The sequence below is a fragment of the Telopea speciosissima genome, chromosome 4, assembly GCF_018873765.1.
Source record: "Telopea speciosissima isolate NSW1024214 ecotype Mountain lineage chromosome 4, Tspe_v1, whole genome shotgun sequence".
NCBI lineage: Eukaryota > Viridiplantae > Streptophyta > Magnoliopsida > Proteales > Proteaceae > Telopea > Telopea speciosissima.
The window spans coordinates 19,995,753-20,014,293 of NC_057919.1; the positions used below are offsets into that span (position 1 = coordinate 19,995,753).

At 39.4% G+C, this 18,541-nt stretch overlaps 1 protein-coding gene and 1 long non-coding RNA gene across 2 annotated transcripts in view; one reads left to right on the forward strand and one right to left on the reverse strand.

The window, feature by feature from the left end:
- The window catches only part of LOC122660548 (polyadenylate-binding protein 2-like), a 19,034-nt gene extending 16,925 nt beyond the window's left edge, over window positions 1-2,109 (reverse strand). Inside the window, exons 1-2 of the mRNA XM_043855910.1 lie at window positions 1,732-2,109; window positions 1,331-1,692 (exon numbers count right to left, since the gene is read on the reverse strand). Of these exons, the coding sequence (XP_043711845.1) occupies window positions 1,331-1,577 (247 nt within the window). The 5' untranslated portion in view covers window positions 1,578-1,692; window positions 1,732-2,109. The remainder of the gene's footprint in view (window positions 1-1,330; window positions 1,693-1,731) is intronic.
- LOC122660549 overlaps window positions 1-18,180 on the forward strand; it is a 21,093-nt gene extending 2,913 nt beyond the window's left edge. The window contains exons 2-3 of the long non-coding RNA XR_006332709.1: window positions 8,454-8,458; window positions 18,170-18,180. This is a non-coding gene — a long non-coding RNA (uncharacterized LOC122660549). The remainder of the gene's footprint in view (window positions 1-8,453; window positions 8,459-18,169) is intronic.
- Window positions 18,181-18,541: the final 361 nt, after the last annotated feature.

Genomic DNA, 18,541 nt, shown 5'->3' on the forward strand with positions numbered 1-18,541 from the left:
GAAGGAGCTGTAAATGAAGTTAAAGACCTAATTAGGCCCTTCTTTGTATCTTATTGGTGGTATTTAGTACTGAGGACAGTAGAAAAATACTTGAATCTGACCATATTAATAAGCAGGTCAACTACTGTTGTTCACATATGTAGTGGTCCAAAGTTGTTTCTTATCAGGGAAAAAAAAGATGTTCAGAAATTCTTGCCCTCATATTAAGCCAAGTCAAAGCTCTTCAACGGTCTCTTATATGCTTAATCTCACCATGAGAGATCAAAGATCAATATCATAGACTGGATCATCTCATGAGAAGATTTGAAATTCTGATAAAAATTTGAAGCCACCTTGAAGCATTAGCTCCTGATTATCACTTATCAGTGCCAAGTATATTCTCTTTCTCCCTTTCCATTGATCAACTTAGAAGTACTACTTTCCTTATCTAGCTCATTTCCATTATTTTCTTCATCTATTAAATCAATTGCCTTTCCCTTTTTTTTTCTTCAAGATTTTGTAGAGCAGCAGCTCACAATTGTTTGAACTAAGTATCTTATTTGTCTTTTTTTTGTCCCTCTTTTCACTGATCAGCTTACTAAGACTTCCCAATATCATGTTCAGCTTTTTTTCTTCGCTCTTTCCTAGTACTCCATTAGTCTATTTTCCACATAGATACATATATTCTGCAAAATGTAACGACTTCCCTAAATCATATATTCAGCTTATTTTCTTCACTTTCCTAATAGATACATATATTCTTTGTTAGGTTAACAATTTGTCACCAATCTAAAAATACTTTATTTAACTACAGTTCATTAAACAGAATGACTTTAAATATGGTTTAATGGCAAAACAATACTTGTGTAACCAACTCCATTCAGGCGGGATAAAGCTCAGTTGGGTACTTGGGTTTACTTTTATTACAGAAAATTTTAAAAAGAAGAAATATAATTAAAGGATGATGCATGATCCATGTTAAATGTCCCGCCAGGGGAGACTATAAGGCAAAACCGTCATCTCATTAAATGTAGGATTGGCGGAACCTTTATGTGAACCTACGGGTTTGCTAACAATCCAAAACAGACGGAGAAGTAAAATTTCTGATTCAATAGTCCAACAGTAACAAAGACTGTCAGCCGCAATACAAGGAGCTCGCCCTAGACAAAGTAAAATCAAATGGCTAAGCTACAGCACAAAAACTGCATATGCATGACGAGTCGGCCGAAACATTTCAGTGGAACTCAAAGGGATGGAAGCCCAAACAGGCAAATATATAATCAGAAAACAATTAGACCATTAAAGAAGTGATCCTGAAACACAAAGCAAGCAAATTGAGCGGACGACTAACCATCTTGGTTGGAGCCGTAGTTAACATAAGCGTAACCAAGGGACCGTCGTGTACTCAAATCCCTACAAACGCGAACCGACACGACTGGACCAAGCTGGCTAAACAGATCGTAAAGCTGCGAGTCCGTCACGTTGAACTCAAGGTCTCCCACATACAGAGAAGTCGAAACGTAAGGGTTCGCCCCAGTGTTGCCCGCTGCATTTGGGCCAGAGAGAGGAGCCTGAGGCTGGACTTGAACCTGTGCCATCTCGAACAAGAAAAACCCTTATCGAACCTTAACCTCGACTTTCTTTTTTTGCACTTCTTTTTCTGAATTTTTTGCTTTTTTTCTTTTTTCTTCCCTCTCCTCTTGTTATTGATAAAACCGTAGGAGGAAAAAAGAAGAGAGAAGTATGAAATACAACTCTCTGCCTTGCTTCTACGCTGAAATAAAAAAGAAAGCCACACCAGTTGCCCGACGAAAGGCCGTAGAGAACCGGAGAGATGAATTTTCGAACTAAAATCTCTCTCCCTCTGGCTCCCACAGTAGCAATATAGTGAAGGGTTTTCGCTGGAAAAAAAAAAATTTACCGATTTTTCTTTTTTGTTTTTTTGGAATTTTTTTTCCCTGATGAATAATAAGGGATGAGGAGAGGGAAGGATATAGAGGGGTAAATGGTCGGAGATCCGAACGGTAAGACCGACGAAGACGATGATGACGGGAGAGGAGAGAGAAAGACGGATAGTTTTCGGAGGGGCAGCCCAAAACTGCACCGCACCGCTTGAGTACGAGACGTAACGCTTATATATTCAGCTTGGAAAGTCTCGCGGACTCCAAACCCTAGTGTAGTTTTCCAATGTAAATATCCACCGTTTGATCGTCACACGGTCCCTACCTGTCGTAACTAACTAATCATAGTCCCCGCACCAGAGAGTTCCTTATGTCTATGTTTTTTTCTTACCAATACCGAGCGAAGTCTCACTAATTGCACACCTAGGGAGCAATCTTTACACGAGAATCTTCATTCAATTTCATAATCATTACTCTCAATAGGATCTTTATCCCTCGCAATTCCCTGTCCGATCGAAACAGTTCCCCTAGTGCCCCTAACAAGGGGGGCGCAATGACCATTCCACCCCTATCCGAACACTCTACTCCGAGTGGGATCCACGTCCTTTTACTATAGGCACTAGGGAATTGGACCGAGCAGGGAATTGAAAGAGATATTTCCCCTCTCAATAGGACGGATTGAGCTCTTCTCCAGGGAGCCCAGGGGGCATCCAGCCGTTGGGTTGTGTCGCACACATCCTAATGGTTGATTGGGTGCACGCAGGGATATGTGCAACATAGTCCAGCCCATGGATGCCCTCTTGAGCACTCCTTGGGCATTGGGCTCCCTAGAGAAGACCCGGATCCCAATAGGACTCAAATATTGTAACATTTTAGTTGTGTCATAGCATAATTCATGGGAGTTGAATCCTCTCCAACGTGGTGATGGTTGAGATCTCCTAATGAGGGCTTAATAAATTAACACCTAGGGAGATCTAACAGTTGTAATAAAAACCCTATTTTATTCAAATCTCTAACTACTCTCAATTGTAACCTCCACGCAAGAAAACGGTTGAAAAAATTGCACTATATGGACTTCTACAGCCTTGTGAAAATTTTTGTTGCTAAGGCAAGACACGATTAAAAACCTAGACTGAATTCCAACAACTAGTATTTATCTTGCCTAAGATGTTGAAAATGGAGCAAAAGACCTGAAATGTCCTTTTAGAAAATACTTAACCAGGATACTGATAGAGTTGTATGAGTCTTCTTAGACTTGTTGACACATGAACTTTAAACCATTAAATTCTTGATTCCCTGGTAAGATTCCATCAATTCACAAGTTCAATTGAACCCAAGGCCCAAGGGTATCCGGCTGCTCTCCAACGCACTTGTGCACCGCACGGCATGCAACACACATTGTGCGGCTAGGGAGCTCCGATCCACATGGCAACACACATCCCGATGTGTTGGCATGTGGATCAAGGCCTCCCTAGCCGCATGATGTGTGCTGCACAGCATACCATGCAGGAGAGGAGCCAATCCAGGCTCAGGGAGTGTTAAGAGAAGAGAATATTGTATCGCCTTGACTTTGAGGATTTACAAGATTATGAATATATAGGTGTAGGTGATAGGAATCCACATGTTGGAGACTCAATCACCATTACCATATTGAGAAAGATTGAGAGAGAGATTATAGAGATTACACGAGATTACAAGCTGTCTATGAGATTGCATGCTTGATACTCAAGCAATGGCAATTATGGAAAGTCCTAAGATGGAAGGCGGTTATAACTATTACACCCCCTCAAGATGAAGATTCAAAGGAACTAATCTTCAGCTTGTCCCGAAGGAAAGAAAAACGTGTCATCCTGAGGCCCTTTGTCATAATGTCCGCAATCTGATCTTTTGTGGAAATAAATCGGACCTGTAGATTTTTTTTGGCAACTTTATCGCGCATAAAGTGGAAATCGATCTACACATGTTTGGTACGTGCATGAAAGACAGGGTTTGCAGAGAGATATGTATCCCCGATGTTATCACACCACAACACAGGGGCTCGGGTCGTGGACAGACCAAGTTCACCAAACAGAGACTGGAGCCAGGTCAGTTCAGCACAAGCATCCGCTAGAGCTTTATATTCGGATTCAGTGGAGGATCATGCAACTGTCTTTTGCTTCTTCGATGCCCAAAAGATCAAATTTTGTCCCATATAAATTACATATCCACTAGTAGATTTTCGATCATCACCATCCTTAGCCCAATCAACATCTGTAAAGGCCTAAAGATCTTGAGAAGAAGATTTGGTGATGTGAAGCCCAAATCTGATTGTGTATTTAAAATAGCGTAGAATATGCTTAACCATGGACCAATGATCCTCAGTTGGGCTATGCATAAATTGGCAAGCCCGATTTATAGAGAAGGCTACATCAGGGTGAGTGGGGGTGATGTACTGGAGCGCATCAACTATAGACCTGTACTCAGTTGGGTCAGAGAAAGCTACACCCCCTGCAGAGGAGGCTTTGAAGGTGGTAGCCATTGGGGTGAGAACCGGTTTGCAGTCAGCCATGCCAGCTCGTTGTAGCAAATCTGTAATATACCAGGACTGAGAGAGAGTAACTCCATCTGGTCGGTATGTAGCCTCAATACCCAAAAAAAGCTTAAATGGGCAAGATCCTTGATTGAAAACTCTGAAGCCAGCTACTGAGGAGAGTGGTGATATGTGTAGGCTAGTTCCCGGTAATCAAAATGTCATCTACATAAACAAGAACATAAGTTGTCGTGTGGCCCTATTTGTAGATAAATAAAGATGTATCAGTTTGCGATGCCCAAAAACCAGACCCAAGCAAAAACTGAGAGAGACGGCTGAACCAAGCACGAGGAGCTTGTTTAAGCTCATAGAAAGACTTATGTAATTTGCAAACATGGGTGGGCCGACTTGAGTCTTTAAATCCCTAAGGCTGGGCCATGTATACTTCTTCATTAAGAATGTCATGTAAGAAGGCATTTTGGACGTCAAGCTGTCGAACAGCCCAACCATTTGAAATAGCCATAATGAGCACTGTACGAATTATTATGGGCTTGATAACTGGGCTAAAGGTTTCATCATAATCAAGGCCTTGCTACTGATGAAACCCTTTAGCAACAAGTCGGGCCTCATATCGCTCGATCATGCCATCAGCTTTCTGTTTAATCTTGTACACCCATTTACAACCAACCAAATTTACATTAGAAGAAGGGGGCACTAAAGACCAAGTGCCATTCCGTAGTAGGGATGCAAACTCTTCAGACATGGCCAATCGCCATTGAGGGTCCTTGGCGGCCTGAGAATAATAGGTGGGGAAGGGATGGAGGGGTTGATACTGGTAAGCAAGGCAGTGGAGGGATCAACATAGAGGTCACTAAGATGGCGGGTATGAAGTGGAGGCTTGGTATTTGGGGTCGAGGATGGTGTGGGGGACAGACTAGGTGAGGGAGAGATGGAGCACATACTAGAGGTGGGGGTTGGATGGGTAGGGGTTGGCGATGGTGGGGTAGGTAGGGGTGAGAAGGGAGTGGTGAATGGTGGGTTAGGGAATATAGTGAGGGGTAGAGAAACCCAAGTAGGAGGTGAAAGTGGTGAGGGGGGTGAAGGGGTAATTGCTTCCTTAAAAGGGAAACGCAGCTCATCAAACCTTACATGGCGAGCAATATAAATTTGTCTTGATTCAAGATGCATGCAACGGTACCCATGGTGATGGTAACTATACCCAAGAAAAACACAAGGAGCAGACTATGGATCCATTTTATGGTTGTTATACGGTATGAGAAAGGGAAAACAAAGACACTCAAAAATTTTAAGAAAATTGTAATCATGTTTATGATTGGTGAGAAGCTGATAAGGGAAAAGATTCCCAAATGATTAGAGGGGGCATCCAATTTATCAAATAAAATGTCATTTCAAAGGCATAATCCTAATAAGCCTGTGGGATAGAGCTTTGGGCCAAGAGGGTGAGCCTAGTTTCAACAATGTGGCGATTGCGCCTTTCAATAGTGCCTTGTTGCTCATGGGTATGGGGCATGAAATATGATGATGAATGCCAAGATTGGCAAAAAAGGAGGTGAGGGAGTGGTACTCCCCTCCCCAGTCAGTTTGAACATTTTTTATTTTTCTCGAGAATTGGCACTCAACAAGAGCTTGAAACTGTTTGAAAGTAGAGAAAGCATTAGATTTAACCTTGAGAGGATAAAACCAAACAAACTTTGTAAAATCATCCACAAAAATAATAAAGTAACGATGTCCAAGAGAAAAAACAATAGGGGTTGGTCCCCAAATATCACTAAAAATTAAATTAAGAGGAAAACTACAACGACTATTAGTTTCTCGAAGTGTTATACGGCAGGACTTTCAAATCTGGCAGGCATAACACAAATGAGGAGATGAAGGAAGCTTGATATCACGTCGTATGAGCTGAAGAGAACGATCATGAGGATGACCAAGTCTTTGATGCTAACGATCATAGGAAGAAATTTGTGCAAGATGAGTGGATGGAGATGATGGCGCTGATGATGGCGCTACTGACGGCAAGTAGTAGAGACCATTGTGGCTAGGCCCAGTAAGCAGAATTGGATTGGATGTCGGACCCTTTATATTGAAGTGGGAAGCATGGAATTCAAAAAACACATTATTGTCAAAAGCAAATTTATGAACAGAAAGCAATGAAGTAGTGAGGGAGGGAACATGCAAAACATTAGAAAGAACTAAAGAACGAGAGTTGGAGAGAAGAGAAGAAGAACCAACATTTGAGATAGGGACAAAATTACCATCACCAACCATATGGCTATTTTTACCATTGTACGATGCATAGGATGAAAGAGACTGCAAATCAGGCGTTGCATGATGTGTTGCGTCAATATCAGGAAGCCAATGGGTAAGGCCGGATGAGAGGGTTGATTGGGTGGGAGGAGGGTGGGGTAGAGAGTAAAGGTATTGTGTATGTGGTGTGGGCAACAAGGGTGGTTGGGGCGTGGTAAGATATGTGGAAGGTGAGAGGTTATGAGGTTGAGGATAGGGTGGGTTGGGAGATGGGAAAATGGGTTGAGAGTGGGATTGGGGTTGGTGTGGTTGGCCAAGTTGCTTGTTCCGAGAGAAGCATGTCGAGGCTTGATGATTAGTCCTACCACAAATTTGTGCAAGGGCTGTGGGCAAAAGCATTAGAGCACCCAAAGCCACTAGGTCTAGTTGGAGCACCACGGCCACCCCAGCCATGACCACGGCCAGTAGGGGAACCACGACCATAAGGCTGAGAGGGGGAGCCACGATTTTGTTGAGCAAGGTTGGCAGTAGCATTTGCAGCAGGATCTGGCATGGCTTGACGAGAGGCAAGAAGATACTCATGACTTAGAAGAAGACCGTGGTCTTAGTGCATGAAATCGGTTCCTTACGATCCATGGTTGTGGAAACCATAGATTCAAACTCCGGTCTTAGTGCATGAAAAATGTGAATATTCAGATCCTCCGTGGGGAGGGATTTGCCAACGGCACTAAGCTCATCAGGAAGGGCTTTGACCCGATGGAGAAATTGAGTGACGTTCTCCTTGGGTTTCTGAACAAGGTTTTGGAGAGCCATATTAATAGAGAGAATACGTGTCGTAGAAGCAAAACTGAAGGCCACATGAAGGGCATCCCAGATTTCTTTGTTTGTATCACGTCCGACAGCTAGTGGCATGGCTTCGTCGGAGAGGGAAGAGATAAGAATGCTCATGATGGAGGCATCCTTTTCTTGCCAAGCTTCAACTTGCGTTTCATCTTTGGGTTAGGGATTGGACCCAACAACATAACCATAGAGTTGTTGGCCTTTGAGATAGGGAATGATTTGAGTCCTCCAATATACAAAGTTCTTTGAGGTTAATTTGTGGGAGAGAATCTGACTTAGTGTAGGTGTATGGGAGGGAGTGGAGGGAGGAGAAGCCATGGCTGGAAAGAAAAAAAATTTGTTGAAGGGGGTGGGGAGAGGACAATTTCTTTGTTTGCCTTGCTCGTAGGAGCTAGGAGCTCATGATACCATGTTAAGAGAAGAGAATATTGTATTGCCTTGACTTTGAGGATTTACAAGATTATGAATATATAGGTGTAGGTGATAGGAATCCACATGTTGGAGACTCAATCACCATTACCATATTGAGAGAGATTGAGAGAGATTGAGAGAGAGATTGTAGAGATTACAAAAGATTACAAGCTGTCTATGAGATTGCATGCTTGATACTCAAGCAATGGTAATTATGGAAAGTCCTAAGATGGAAGGCTGTTATAACTGTTAGGGAATCAATTCAAGCAAATAACTCCAAGGTGGCATCATCTTGAACAATTCAACAACTTGATGACAATGACTCTATTGGCATCAAAGGCTCCAAACAATCGATTCAGCTGAGTCATGTGCAAGAATAAAATGAATTGTAGCTCTCAGTGCATTTAAATTCCATGTGAAAAAAAAATTTGTTTGTAAGGAGTTTCCTGCTAAAATCATTATACATTTTTTTATGAAAGTAGTTATTACAACATCTTTCCATAGAAATAGTTTACTTAATTTACACACATAATTTTAGAACTCCAAAGAAAAAGTAACTCTCTAAGTTGAATGTAAATCTACAATAATAATCAGTCTAACTATTTTTCCTTGGAGGCCTCTTCCCCATTTCGGTAACAACAAAATTTTAGTTATTATTCATTGAAAGATCATACTAGTGACCCCAAATGATAACAAAGAAGCAAACCATCTTCTCTTTTAGTCAGTCATCCTCATCTGAGACATAGAAGGAGATTACAAAGTTGAACCACAGTAAGGACAAAAGGTGAAATCAAGATCAATGACACGAGCACAAGAGTGACAACAAAGAACGTCAGAGAGTGTGGAAGGAGACGAAGAGGTTGGAGAAAGGGATAACGGTCTTGTTGTTCTAATCCACCCATGAAAAAGAACAACACTTTACTTTCTTCTGTCTTTTAGGATGTTGTCGTTTTCTCGCATGGAGGTTACAATTGAGAGTAGTTAGGGATTTGAATAAAATAGCAGGATTTTTATTACACTCGTGGGATCTCCCTGCTTCAAGTGTCAATTTATAAGCCCTCACTAGGAGATCCTCTACCACCCCCTGTGCTCAAGAGGATCCAAATCCTAAGTCATATGGTAAATGATAAGTTTAATTAAATTTCAAGGAGGGTGGTTAATAGCCCCGTGCTCAGGTGGCTTGCGACATCTCTCAACATTGAACAGGTCTCAGGTTTGAACCTATACTACTACAAAAAGCAGATTAAATCGTGGTTGAGCTTTGATGCAACTACATTGTGGTCTTACATCAAATATACTAGGTTGGTCATACATTGTATTTGGTTATGAGATTTGACCTATGAAAATCTTGTTCTCCTATTTATCCGATGGTTGAAATTGCTTGCAACACTCCACTAGTTTAAAGGTAAAAGATATTATGCTAAAATGACCCAAACAGTTCTTTACATGTAAAAAGTAGTTTCACATTACCTATCATATATATTATCTTCCCCATGGTGCCTATGCTTAATGGTTTTGTTAAGGTGTATTCAGTTTGGTCATAACCAGCTTACCCAGGGAGAGATCAATTGATTAGGTATCTTTTTTTTTGTATGGTAAATATTAGGTATCTATATATACATTATAGTGATCGATAGTTTTGAAACATTGAATCCCTAATCTCCCCTTGATTCTTCTCGTGGATGTAGGCCTTCGGCCGAGCCGTATAATACATTCTCCATAGTTGTTTGCAATGTAATGTTTGACGTGGTATCAGAGTCTATGATTGTTCTTTCTCTGTAAAAATCGTTCTTCCAAAACATCTTCGGTTCCCACTGTTGTCCTTCTCAGTGCAATAAAATCTTCATCAATCTATGATTTATAGTTGTTACAATGATATGTGCACGACTATTGGTGGAGAGAAAATAGAAAAAAGAAAAAGAAAAAAGAGAGAGAAGATAGAAGATATAGGAGAGAATAGATATTTTTTTGCTTTACTGACAAAACCTAATGTCCTAACTTATTGGGAGGTAGCCAACCTCTTTTTTCCAAAGAATTATAGGAAATCCAACTTTATCAATCTGTTCATTTCATTATCGGAAGTAGACTTACATAGTCAAGTAACTACTACATACCATAATCCCATGTACTACAACTACCCCCACAATCCTACAATGACTCCCTCTCTTACTTGCAACTCCTAAATACATATTCAAATTTAAATAAAACAATAACTGCTTTGTCAACGTAACACCTAACTCTTATCTCCAGAGCATTACAATGCACATATACATTCTCAAGGATTATGTAGGTAACAATCCACCCCCCTAAAATAGGTCTTATCCTCAAGACCATTCATTTGAAATTGAATCATCATGGCATCTAGATCCTCCAATATTGCTTCAACAGGTGGTTTTCTCTTGGTTTAATTTAGGAAGCCATAACTTCGTTTCTCAAAGAGAAAATGTAGCGAATCTGCCAATAGCGCCACGCTTGAGCTCTGGATACTAGATGATATGTGCAAGGATTTGGGTGGAGAGAAAATAGAGATTTTTTGGCTTTATGGACGAATCTAAACGTCCAGGCTTATTGGGAGGTAGCCGACCTCTTTTCTCCAAAGAGAAATTCTAGGAACCCAACTCTATCAATCTGTCCATTTCATTATCGAAATTAATATTTAAAGAGACTTACATAGTTAAGTAACTGCTACACATTATAATCCCATATATTACAACTACCCCCACAATCCAACTTCAAATACATATTTTTCAACCAAAAAAAAAAAAAAACATATTTAAATTTAAATAAAATAATAACTATTTTGTCCACGTAACACCTAACTCTTATATCTTCAAAGCATTACAACGCACATACGCACTCTCAAAGATGATGTACGCAACATACAGTGTCTTGAACAATTGCCGCAACTTCTTGATTTATAGTTGCTTTAAAAATTGTTTCTCATCCTTTTTGTGCATCAATCTATGATTTATAGATGCTACAACTTCTTGAACGATGGTTGCAATGCCTTGATTTATAGCTACTGCAAAATTGTTTCTCACCCTTTATGTCCATGGTTACCCAAGGCCCAATTCTACGTCTTGATTTATTGTCCTATTTTCTGCATGTCTTGATTTATCTCTCTGGTAGGTGAGAAAGCAATACCCAATTGTTTATTGAATTCTTTTGGGTTTGGGTGAGCACCTAGTACCCAACGAGTTTGGATCCTCTACTTTCGGCTGCCCCTACTTCTGTGTGCACCCTACACACAATGGCGGGCAAAGACCACCTTACCCCTATCCGAGCACCTTGCCCGAGAGGGGGTAAGGTGCTCTTTGAGTGCCTCGTTGTGTGTAGGGCGCACACAAAAATAGGGGCAGACAGAAGTAGAGGATGTCGATTCAGTACCCAACTGTTTATTGGTTATTGTTGAGTTAAACTTTTGTACAAATTTGTCTTTTTGTTGGATGAACACGTAGTGCAATAGTACCAATTAGTTATCAAAAAAAGTGTGGGGAAGGAGTTACATTCACTTCTTATCTATGGCACCAAGTACAAACTTATCAGATATCTCTCCTTCCATGATCAACAATGGTAGTGACGAGTCTCCTTATTATCTTCATCCCTCTGATAATCCTGGTGTTACCCTCATCACTCAAATCCTTACTAGTGATAATTATCATACTTGGCGACATGCTGTAAGAATGGCTTTCTCTAACAAAAACAAACTCAACTTTATTATGGGCGGTTTATCTTAATGCTCCTCTCCATCATCAGAGGTAGACTCCTGGACTAGGTGTAATGACATGGTTTTGTCTTAGTTACTTAATGTGATTTCACTAGACTTATTATCATTTGTGGCCTTTACCAACATTGCCCAACAACTTTGGGGTGATCTTGAGGAGCGATTCACTAAAGGGAATGCCACTCATAGTTATCATCTCAAATAGACAACTAGTAATCACAATCAATTTTAGTCCCCATTTTAGTATACTGTAACAAATTAAAGGTACTTTGAGATGAATTGGGTTCTATTTCTCTTGTTCCCCAATGTTTTTGTGAAGTTTTAAAAGAATTAGCAAAATTACTACAAGAGGAGAAGGTATTCAATTCTTAATGGGACTTAATGACAATTAATCTATCATTAGCAGTCAAATTTAGCTACTGAGCCTCTTTTGAAACATCGACAAAGTGTATTATATGGTTCTTTAAGAAGAGAGACAACTAGAATTACAAGTTGTTCATTCCACACTTACTCAACTTGATGTTATGGCTCTTGCTGCTACTAGTAACAGATCTAGTCACATAGCTCGACCTTCTTTTATTGTGGACGTAAGGGTCGTACCAAGAGTCATTGTTTTAAGCTTCATGGGTTTCTTCTGAAGTCGACTTGTTCATGTTCTTCTTCTTTAGCATTCGGTCTTCTTCCTAAGCCATGTTCATGGGTTTCATCCAATTATGCTGTTGTGACTTTTATTTTGTTCCTACCTTCGGCCCATCCCTGACAGTTGAACAATACCAACAATTCATGCAGTTTCTCAATCTTAGAAGCCATCAGCCTGCTGCCAACCTTTGTAGCAAGCCCATATGTTGTTCTTTAACCATTTTCTCTCATTAGATCATTGATACAAGTGGCACTACTCATATCACTCACTCTTTGCAGCTTTTATCTAATGCTTCTCCTTATACTCATTTGAAACCCATTCGGCTACCCAATGGTACATCTGTTCCTATGTTACATAAATGCTCTTCTCATTTATCTTCTTCCCTACAACTTCATAAAGTGATTTATGTACCGATTTTTATCATAATTTTTTTTTTCTGTTAACCAACTTATAAAGTATCTACTGTGTGGTGTTATCCTCTTCTATGACTTTTTTTTTTTTGTTTTTTCAGGATATACACACGAAGTAAGTGATTGGGATTGGTGAACAACATGTTGGTCTGTACTTTTATCATTCTCGTAGCTATCTTCGCAAGTTTATATATGGTTTGATTTGAAACAGGTTTCTCACAAATGGTTTTCTAAATTTACATCTGCCTTACATCATGCCAGATTCAAACAATCCTTAGTTGATGCTCTTAATTTGTTTGTATCTTCCAGTGGATCTAGCTGCCATCAATGCTTCAAAATTGTATCTTCATAGTCGCTTTTATATCAAATATTTGGGTTCTTTAAAATTCTTTCTTGGCTTTGAGGTTGCTAGATCCACCAAAGTTGTTTTACTAAATCAAAGAAAATATACCTTAGAGATGCTTAGTGATGCATTTCTACTTGGATCCAAACCAGTTAATTTTCCTATGGAACAAAATTTGAAATTAAATGGTGAATATGGTGAACTCATTTCCAATCCAACATAATATAGAAGACTACTTGGAAGATTGATTTATCTCACAATAACAAGACCTGACATTGTTTATGTTATGCAAGTTCTCTAAAAATTTATGGAAACCCTCGAAAACCTCATTTAGATGTTGTATTACAGATTTTACGCTACTTGAAATCATGTCTTGGAAAAGGCATTCTCCTATATTTTGCTAGCAATCTTCAAGTTAGTGCTATTATGACCAAAGTCCATAATCCAGGTATCGGACTCGAGATCGGTTAAGGCCGATACTGATCCGGATCGGACAAAATCATCCTAGATTGACCAAAAATGACCAAAATCCATGTTTTATCGGATTGGTTATTGAATCAGTCAAAAAGTACAGAAAAATTATGAAAATTCAAAAAAAAATTCTAAAAAAGTAGTAATATTACTATTATGATGGCTTCCCTAATCCCTAATTTTCTATTGAGCTTATCTAATCCCTATTTTTGTGTTGAGTTTATCTTCTTTGACTCCTCAACTCACCCACTACCGTCATTATCTAAAAAAACCTCCAGGTTTAATTCCTTGTAAAAAAAGGTAAGATCCCTCCATTTTATCTCGCAGATTGAGGCTCCCAAATCTCTAAATTAAAGTGTGAAAGGCTCAAGACAAAGAAGAATTGGAAAATATGGGTCTTAAAATCCTAACCACCTTAAGCAGATTAATGTTTACATGGAATGAAATGTTCCCTAAATGGATTCCCCAGTCAAAAATGGTAAAATTCTCGCGGATTTGATACTCCCAAATCTGTGAATCGCGACTTGAGGCTCGGGACGAAGAACGAAGGAAAAAATATGGGTTTTAAAACCTTTATGCAAGTCATGCGTATCAGATCGAATCACCCAATTCGAATGGGTTATCCGATCCAACTACTGATTTATAAAACCTAGACATGATCGGTCTAATCTCGGGATAGGCCTCGACCGTTATCGATCCAATCCGAGATTACGAACCATGATTATGACTCAAATTGGGCTAATTGTGCCATTCTTGTCACTCTATTACTGGGTACGGTACTATAATTGGATTCAAGTCCTTGGAAGATAGTCAACTGTTTCAAGATCTTTTGTTGAAGCTGAATACATAACTGTGGGTATATATTACAACTTGTTAACTGACTTGGTTACATTACCTGCACAAGGACTTAGGGGTATCACATTCAGAGCCTATGGATTAATATTGTGAAAATGCAGATATACAAATTGTAGAAAATCCGGTCTTCCACGAACTAACAAAGCATATTGAGATAGATTGTCATGTGGTTCGAGAAAAACTCCAAGCTAGACAAATACAGACTGTTTATGTTTCAACAAAACAAAAAATAATTGCAATATTTTTACCAAAGTTCTTAGGCTCTCTTTGGCATCATTTTTATTTTTGATTTTTACCTAGTTAACAAAAATCATTTGTGAAAATCATTTTTGATCAAAATATAAAATACGTTTGGTAATCAATAAACATAATAGATTGTGTATTAAGAATTAGGTTTGGTATGCCTATACTGTAAGCAAGGTTCTAAAACTTGGGTTTCGACTAGGTTTCAACCAGCCAGAAAACATGTTCGTCTCGGTTTCGACCATATCTCGGTCGAAACTTGGGACTTTTTCCAAGCTAACTCGAACTTTGATTTCGAAGCCCAGAAGTTGGTTTTTTGTCCTGATTCTTGTTGTGCTGCCTATTTTTGATATTTTAAACTTAATCCATGCATTAGTTTCACATAGAGAACACTAAAAATATTACTTGTGGTTTTGATCCAAGTTTGATACTGTATATTGTTCTTGGACATGGTATCAATAAGGTTTGACCGAAACATAACTCCTTCAATATAAATGAGATTTAAGCAATCTTGGATTTGTCAGAAAACTTTGTTTTGATAGCTTTCCAATAAGTCCAAGATTGCTTAAATCTGATTTATATTGAAAGAGTTATGTATCGGTCAAACTTAATTTGGTGTGCGTGAATGCTGTCAAAACCACTCTGAATGAAAATATTTTTTGAACATCAAAACAAATGAATATTTTGCCGCACTTTTGGTTTTTAGCAATGTTTTGCCATATTGACATTTATGAAATTTTTAGATTTGAGAAAAACCCAGCATTAGAAAGTTGAAAATTGCACTTCTCATCGAAAATTCAATTTTTGTTCTTGAACTGGGGGGTTGACTTTTTTTCCTTTTAGAATTTGATTTTTTAACTATTTTTATTGGATTCAAATAGGGGGTATTTGCTTATTTATGAATAATATCTTAAGTAAATGAAACATTTACTTAAATGATATTACACATAATTAAGTGTCTGTCCTGGTTTTTGGCAGTTTCTAGCATAAATACCTGTCTGTCCAAGTTTCGAGCCAAGTTTCCCCTAGTTTTGATGGGTATATGTGTCGAAACCACCGAAATATGGTCGAAACTGGTCAAAACCATCGAAACCCGATCGAGTCCAGGGATTTTATAAAATTCCCCTTCAACTGGTCTCGGAAACCTGGGAAACCAAGTTAACTCGATGGTTTCGACAGGTTTCGATCGAGTTTTTGTTCCATGACTGTAAGTGGTGGGTTAAGAGATTCCCTCTTCACCCTTCTTCCTATTTGAGGTGTCTTATCGATTTCAATGGTTTCAACCGTGATTACCACTGGATGAATACAGCAAAGTTCTCAGTTTTTTACAGCTAATATAGTCAAATCTTCTTTCTGCTTATCCTCTATCTCATTGTCACTCTCCATCCACTACTTATTTCACCTTACACTCCTTTTATACTAAAAAAGGGGCACCGCCCCAACCCATGCACCCTCTCTCTATCCGTCCACCCCTCTGATCTCACCTCTCTTCAATACTAAAAACTTAGGCTCCACCTCCGCTCACCATCTTCTCTGTTTCAATCTCCATCCACCCCGTCATTCTCCACACTCCTCCACACTAAAAACAGGGGCCCTGCCCCAACCTAACTACCTCTCTCTCCCCCTAACTGCCCAATTCAATTGATCGTCACTGCAGCGTTGTCCCCAGCAAAGGGCTACTATTGAGCAACGCAAGGTCCGACGGCAGAGTCTATAAGATCCACTCTAAAAGGGGCACATTGGAGATGGAGTTTTGTCTTGTATCTTCATCTTAAAAAAAATCAATTCCTCTTTTAAATTCCACTCTGACGCCAAAAAAAAATTATTTCACTTCATCGTTAAACCAAACGAAAGCAAATCAAGCAGGTGAGGACATTTCGGTGTCGAAGACAACAAGCAGGTGCGAAACAAAATACTCAAGCAACGGATTCATGTGCGTGTGAAGTATGTTCTGCCTTCGTGGTGCTATGAGGAAATCCGAGAACGCAAGATAAAGAATGACCAACTGAAGCCAGAGGAACTCCCGTAAGCTGGAGTTCAGAGGGAGAGAACTCAGATTCAGAGCTGAAACTCTTACGTTCTTTTAGGGTTACGTTTAGGGTTGGAAACTTGGAATGAGAAGAGAAGAGGGGTGAGAGAGAGAGAGAGAGAGAGAGAGAGAGAGAGAGAGAGAGAGAGAGAGGGAGGGTTTTTATAAAAACTAACATTATAATAGCATTTTACATTTTTAACCTCAAAAAAGAGCCTTTGCAAACACGAGCATATTAGAATTCTTGAGTTGAGCGCACAAATAGCGAAAAACAGTTTTTCAAGAAAAATCATAAACGACTTTCAATCCGTTTTTTATTTTTGTATTTTTTCAGTCTTTTTTAAATAGAAATAGACTCCATAAACGATACCAAACGCAACCAAAAATATTTTTTTGACTAAAAATAAAAAATAAAAAGCATACCAAAGACGCCCTTAGTCAAGAGCAATCTCATTTTTTTCTTAGCAAGTTAGGCATTCATGATGTTCACGTTCCAACTTGAGGGGGAATGTTAAGGTGTATTGGGTTGGGTCATGACCCACTTACCCAAGAGAGAGGTTAGTCAGTAAGGTATCTCTATGTATACATCGTTGTAATAGTCTTGAAACATTGAATACCTAATCTTTTCTCTGTTTTTCCTGTGCACGTAGGCCTTTGGCGAACCACGTAACTCCTTCTCCATGTTGATTGCAGTGCTTGACAGAGTTCAATTGTATTATTCAGGCTAGTGAAAGATTCACTTTTTTAGAATTCCTGTCTCCGGTAAACAAATGGTTTATATGGTAACCCAAGGGAAGTGATTTGTTGGTTTTAATGGGTTTCCATGCCCCCACCCCAACCAAAACAAAGAAAGAAAAAAAAAAATAGTTGCAAAGTTTGAGCAAATTTGCAATGGGTTATGCAACTTTCCCCACAGAAAGTTGAGGTAACTCATTGTTACCAAAGGCCTCCTCCAATCTCAGCTACCAACAAGCTTATTGGAGGAAGAGCCACAACCATGTTACTTTTTAGTGTTGCAGAACATTACATGAAGCAGTGGTTTGTCCGACTAACCAAACATAACCTCCCAAAACTTCTATTAAATAGTGTTGGTGCTCTTGGCAGTTGTCATTGTCGGCAACAAGGATTTGGCAGTGGTGTCATTGTGAAGACAATATTCAGTTGGTCAGCAGGGTGTATGGCTTGCGTTTTCTTACTTCTTTCTTATTGGTTCGAAGGGTATCTATTGGAATAATATATATATATATATATATTCACTTGGCAGGACCGAAAACGCATCTCTGCAGCCCTAGAGAAGACGAAAATCGAGGAGAAGTCGTCTTCTACCATTCCGGCATGGTTCGAGAGCAGAGGCGCGAAGGAAATTGATCGAAAAACATCGGTTTGATTGTTGGCGATGGATTTGAGTGCTTGATTTGTTCTATTGAAGATCTCATAGCATTCGTTAGAATTGGGTGTTTACCTTTGAGAAGGTAAACGTGATCACAAACCATTGTTTCTCTGTTCTAGGTTTATTTCTTTATTTTTGAATGTATTGGGTAGAACCTAGAGTGCAATTTGTTATGGGTTGAGTTTGTGATTGAATATGTTTATTGGGTTGATTGATTGCAAGGCTGAGGTTGTTTTTGTTTTTGGATTGAGGTCCTTGCCCTCACTGAGGTGAAAGGTTGAATCAGGGTAAGGGGTATCCTGGCCGTTGGGACGGCTAATTGTATTGGAGTTGAATATTGGGCATATACGAAACCCCAAGGGGTATTGCTCTGTGGACTTAGCACACATTGTGAGGTGAACCACGTATATCTTGTCTCATTGTCTACTGTTATTTGTTGGAGATTAATCCTTGTTTTGCAGAGTGGGTTTACAGTCTTGGTAGACCTGGTCACATTTTGGTGGTGCAAGGGGAGACTGTAAGCGATTGTGC